Source organism: Dipteris shenzhenensis, chromosome 33 (genome assembly GCF_047967505.1).
Source record: "Dipteris shenzhenensis isolate YYH24624 ecotype China chromosome 33, Dip_SZ_1.0, whole genome shotgun sequence".
NCBI lineage: Eukaryota > Viridiplantae > Streptophyta > Polypodiopsida > Gleicheniales > Dipteridaceae > Dipteris > Dipteris shenzhenensis.
This window is the reverse complement of record NC_141628.1, coordinates 1738474-1743060: the sequence shown is the minus strand read 5'-3', so window position 1 is coordinate 1743060 and position 4587 is coordinate 1738474. Positions and strand designations below refer to the sequence as shown.

At 46.4% G+C, this 4587-nt stretch overlaps 1 protein-coding gene across 5 annotated transcripts; it reads right to left on the bottom strand.

Moving 5' to 3' along the window:
• Nucleotides 1-267: 267 nt before the first annotated feature.
• On the bottom strand, nucleotides 268-4273 carry LOC147879530 (type IV inositol polyphosphate 5-phosphatase 7-like). 5 transcript variants are annotated; one of them, XM_087372046.1, is made up of 12 exons: nucleotides 3985-4273; nucleotides 3666-3777; nucleotides 3479-3553; nucleotides 3213-3306; nucleotides 3015-3119; nucleotides 2221-2917; nucleotides 1943-2133; nucleotides 1688-1796; nucleotides 1461-1597; nucleotides 893-1281; nucleotides 720-791; nucleotides 268-606 (listed from the first exon to the last, which is right to left on the bottom strand). In XM_087372046.1, exons 1-10 carry the CDS (start codon nucleotides 4015-4017, stop codon nucleotides 1068-1070), a joined length of 1767 nt encoding a protein of 588 aa, XP_087228172.1. In that variant the 5' UTR covers nucleotides 4018-4273; the 3' UTR covers nucleotides 268-606; nucleotides 720-791; nucleotides 893-1067. The 5 variants fall into 5 exon arrangements, with proteins under 5 accessions (XP_087228172.1, XP_087228174.1, XP_087228171.1 ...); XM_087372048.1 differs by having other exon boundaries at nucleotides 720-1281; nucleotides 2221-2624; nucleotides 2727-2917; XM_087372045.1 differs by having other exon boundaries at nucleotides 720-1281.
• Between the last annotated feature and the right edge of the window lie 314 nt (nucleotides 4274-4587).

Sequence of the window (4587 nt, the reverse complement as noted above, 5' to 3'; positions counted from 1 at the left end):
ATGACTAGGGGACAAGCTCAAGAAAGGAAGATTCCAAATCAAGTGCCTTATTCAAGAATGAAGATAAAGACAAAGCTATTCATGATGTTAATTATTCAAGCCGAACTAGATCCTGGATAGATTAAATGCATTGCATATTATAAACCTATAGCATATAGTCTAAGCTCTACGAAGCACCACAATAACTGGGGGTCCATATCAATTCTTGTCTCGAATAAATCCAGACACTCACCACCTTGAAGACCTTAATGATCTTAATGGGGAGTATTGGAATTAAGACCTTTAAGGTCTTGATTACACCCACGAGATGATACGAAGAGGCACACGCCTCTAACCGTCATGTGCTCAGTTATAACGCCTTCTATTACGATCAATACACGAATTCATTTATGCGTACAACTCTGTCTAAGTTTCTACAGAGACACCGAAAATTGAATGATTTTTCATGCTAGCATGCACGAGTGTCCATTAGAAGCTCCCGTGAAAACCCAAGAGTCCTGACTCCTGTTTTAAAGGATCTCTGAAATTTCAACACAACGAACCAGTCGTCGGGCAAGCCTATGATCAATCTGTTTAAAAGAATCTTTGAATGAAAATCAACCAGTCCTGCAAACATGACCAATGAAAGCGGGCTTAATTGAGTTTTAACAGTTAGCAACTTAGCTCCTGTAGGAAGTAGATAAAGGACTCAACTCATTCCACCATAAATTTGCATTTACCTGCATTGGAGGTGGCGAAGACTTTCACGTTGCAAATCTAAGAGGAACGCGTTTGACTCCTGAAGCAAGAGTCTGCGGATCCACCACGAACAGATCTAACACGGTCAGCGCATAGCTTGTCTATCGGACACCTGTGACAGTACAACTGCCAGGGACTCCAAAGGTTTCTTGACCTGTATATGAATGCCAATGCCCATTATTGCCTTCAGTGCAATATGGGGACTCAGGAGCTGCCAGTGCCAGTAAATTTTGGACACTGGACAGGCACATCGGTATCAGCCATATCGATGTTAACGGTCACGTTGGGATCAGCCATAACGATAAAAATTGCAGGTCCACTCGACTCTCCTAGCCGCGATTCATCTGAGATTGGGCTGGCATATGGCTGTATGAAGTCGCCCTTGCTATTGCAATGTATGGCTTTACGAGCTTATTTTCACTGAGCATTTCAACTTCTGCAAGGAATACGGCCTTCACGGGTCGATGGTCGGAAAGCCTCGACGCGAACCCCATGTATGACAGGATTTTCAGGCCTTTACCGAACCAAAGAATGCGATCGCACCTGTTGAATGTCACATGGTCACATCCCACCAATCTTTAGTTAGCTTGTGTGAACGCGTTGACACCAGATGAGAGATCGAGAACAGGTCCAACAAATTGCAAAGTGCGTACTATCCAAGAGCTTTTCCTTTCTTTCACGACTTCATAAAACTGTTGAATACTAATTAGCCAATTGTGTACCAAGCAGGCGTTCGTGGTTTTTCTCCCGCTTTCGTGTATTGATCCGAGTCCATCTCGTACTTGTACGTTGGGGCAAAGCGGATGGGTCCTTCATGCCAACCTTTAAAAACTTTACCTTGAAACAACTCCTTTCTCAGCTGCAGCACATGACGAAACGGACTATCAGATCGAGAGACAGACAAGACTTACCGTTTTCCATGACCTGCTGAAGGTCTTAACCACCTTACTTGATCGTTTTCCAGAAGTTGCTGCCACTTTTTTCTCTCGACGAGAGCACGGGTCTCGCCATCCGACAGATTGAGACGGTAATTCAAGTCACCAAGCAAAATCACGCGACTGCAGTCCACACCATGATCATAGTGAGGCCAGTTCGGAAGCATAAATAAACAAAAGAAATCTAGAGAGATTTCACCGTCCTTCTCACTTTTAAAGCTGTCGCCTCCCCGACAACAACTTGTTGGCCGGTAGGACTGTACACTCACTCATGATCGAGGATCGCTTTGGGTAGGCCTTTTTCAGGTGTCTTCAAGGTGGGAAAACGGGTACGCTTGAGTATTTCCGTTACGTCGGCATTTCGGCGAAGGTCATCGCCTTCCTTTTCTCCATGCGAGAGATGAGTGCAAACGAAGCAAAAGCTACTTTGGTGAAGAAGAAGGCTCACTGATACGGCACCCTGCGTCGTGAAAGAAACAGCTTCGTTTGAAGACCGATTACATCCAAACAAGAGAAAGAAAAGAAAGGCAGAGAAAGAAGAACAGACCTTGTTTCCGAAGTAACCCATGAGACCAATTCCAACGCACGATACTCTTACGCTCTGAATATGGCGCCTCAATTTATTTCGCACCCACACGGAAACATGAATCCCAACCATCTGTTTGCTTGCGATCCTCACATACTGCACCCCTGGTTTCTTGCGTCGCCTCTGGATTTTAGTAAACAAGGACTCAAAGGCTCTCATCCTCGTGTTTCTATCCATCATCAAGCTCTTGAGATCTCTCATCGCCACAGCCGGGGCCAGTTTCGGAAGCCAATCAGCTGGCTGGGATTCTGTTCGTTCGATGGACCAAGGGAGACCAAGCGGATCAGTAGTGCTATACGCTCTCTTCAGATTCTGCTTCTTAATCTCCCTAGTGGCGTTAGAGGTGCGTTCCGTGAGTTGTTGATCTGTAAGTGGTGACGAGGGACTACAGTGAGGTATTTCAAGAGTATCGCAGCTGAACTGGGCGTCTTCTTCTACTAGTACAGTGTGAGTATCGAGGTCCGCACCATCCAAGGTAGAGTCTGAGGTTTCGGAGGACGTTTCGTTCCAGGGTGAGCATGGAGCAGTGTAAGATTTGCGGTCGTCTTCCGTTGCCATGCTCAGCGTTTGGCGGATCAAATTTTCCCATTTAGCTATTGGACCAGTGTCTTCCGCACCCAAGACATTGCCTGCATTTAAAGGAACGATCTCTTGGAACCTGCAGAGACACGAAATCACCATGATGATAAGCCTCAAAGCTCGAAAGCTTTGCCCCTAATGTTGAGATCTCGAACATCCCAGCCCCGTGCGCATACCCGATCACATAGATGTCTGCAGAATTATTCACTTCCAACCATTCGTCAAGTAGCAAATCCTGTGGAGGAGACTTTCCAGCTACATTCCATGTGCCCACAGCTATTCTGTTTTTGGGAATTACAGAATGTCAAAGGTCAGTAATCGAAATAATTTGTATACTTCATAAAATCCGCATGGTTTTGTCGACGGAGCTTCACCTTAGCTCTTGGGTAGTTGTGTACTGAGGTCGAAGTATCTCGGACATCCCTCTTTTCAAAGGTTTTGCAGCGGGGCTGTTGCACTTTGGAGAACCTGGACAGCATCAAGGTAGGCTTAATTCCGAACCCCCTGGTGAGAAGTATAGCAGGCTAAGGCGAATCAAGAATGGAAAATTGGTTGTCAATTCAAAGAATTTAATGGAAAATTGGTTGTCAATTCAAAGAAACAACCTACGATATCAGCAATAGTGTGCGGTAGATCATACCAGTCATATATTTAGAGGGCGATGGCGCAAAGCTTACTCGAGGATGTGTGGACGCGTCTGAACTCTTTCTCTTCTCTGAAACGCAGCAGGAGGAGCTTTTACGAATCAAGTCGACTCGAGACGCTTAACATTAAACACTTACGAAAAAGAATTCGAGCTCTATTACGGGCTTCGAACTTGTTCTCACCTTCACAGGGGTCATCCTCCGAGTCGGTTTCAGTGTCTTGTATCTCATCCTCACTGAATTCCTGTCGGTCGAAAGAAACACATTTCGTCAGGAGCTTATCTGGCCACGACATCTGCATAAGCCGAAGTTTGAGAGTCAGGATTATCGTTACTTGCTTCTACGTAATTTCGAGTCGCAGCAAAACCTAATGGCTCGAGCTCTGGTCTCAAAGCAACAGTACTCAAAACTTTAAGCATGACGGAGGTGCGTGGGCAGGCCGGTGCCGAATTCACATCTAAACTCAGGTCAACCTTATGCATGTGCGGGCGACGAGAATTACCTTCCCGGGCTTCTTGCTCCGAATGTTTCTCATTTTGGAGGTGAGATAGGAGATGTGGCTGGACGCGGATCGACGGATTCCCCAAGCCTCCGCAAGCAAGTAGCGACAATGGAGTGCGACAAACTAGGGTAGGCTACGAGTGCGGCAAATTAAACGGAGAAATGAAAGTCAGGATGAATCTAAATTATCCGAAAAGAGTCGGATCGTGGAAATCTGCGCGAGGAAGAAATAGAAGAAGGAAAGGAGGTAGATCAAACGAGTGGAGACGCGGAGGGCAGGCATATATATATATGTAAGGAAGCTGATCAGAGGTAGAGAAGAAGTTGAGTTTGGATGAAGTGCATTCCACGTAAAGAAAGAAGAAGAAGAAGACTGGGCTTTGTACGTGGGCGGTCACACGCTCCGGTTCTCAATCGCCTCCATTGGATTGGATCTCTCCCTTCTCCCTTCCGCCGTCGGATTTGCATGTGAGAATATCCACCGTCCGATCTCCCAGCCACGGCCCCCCTATCATTTTCGCCCGCCGCCCTTCTCTCTTCCTTTTGCCACGTCAGCGCCCTCCTACGAATGCCCGCTCGCCACCTGCTGTATTTACTTTTTTCG

Excerpts from the sequence above, each read along its gene's own strand:
- LOC147879530 (XM_087372045.1), bottom strand. The coding sequence starts at position 4,017 with ATGAGAAACATTCGGAGCAAGAAGCCCGGGAAG. Across the intron at positions 3,778-3,984 it reads GGAGCAAGAAGCCCGGGAAG|ATGTCGTGGCCAGATAAGCT; the intron begins GTAATTCTCGTC and ends CGGCTTATGCAG. Across the intron at positions 2,918-3,014 it reads GCAGACATCTATGTGATCGG|GTTCCAAGAGATCGTTCCTT; the intron begins GTATGCGCACGG and ends GTGTCTCTGCAG.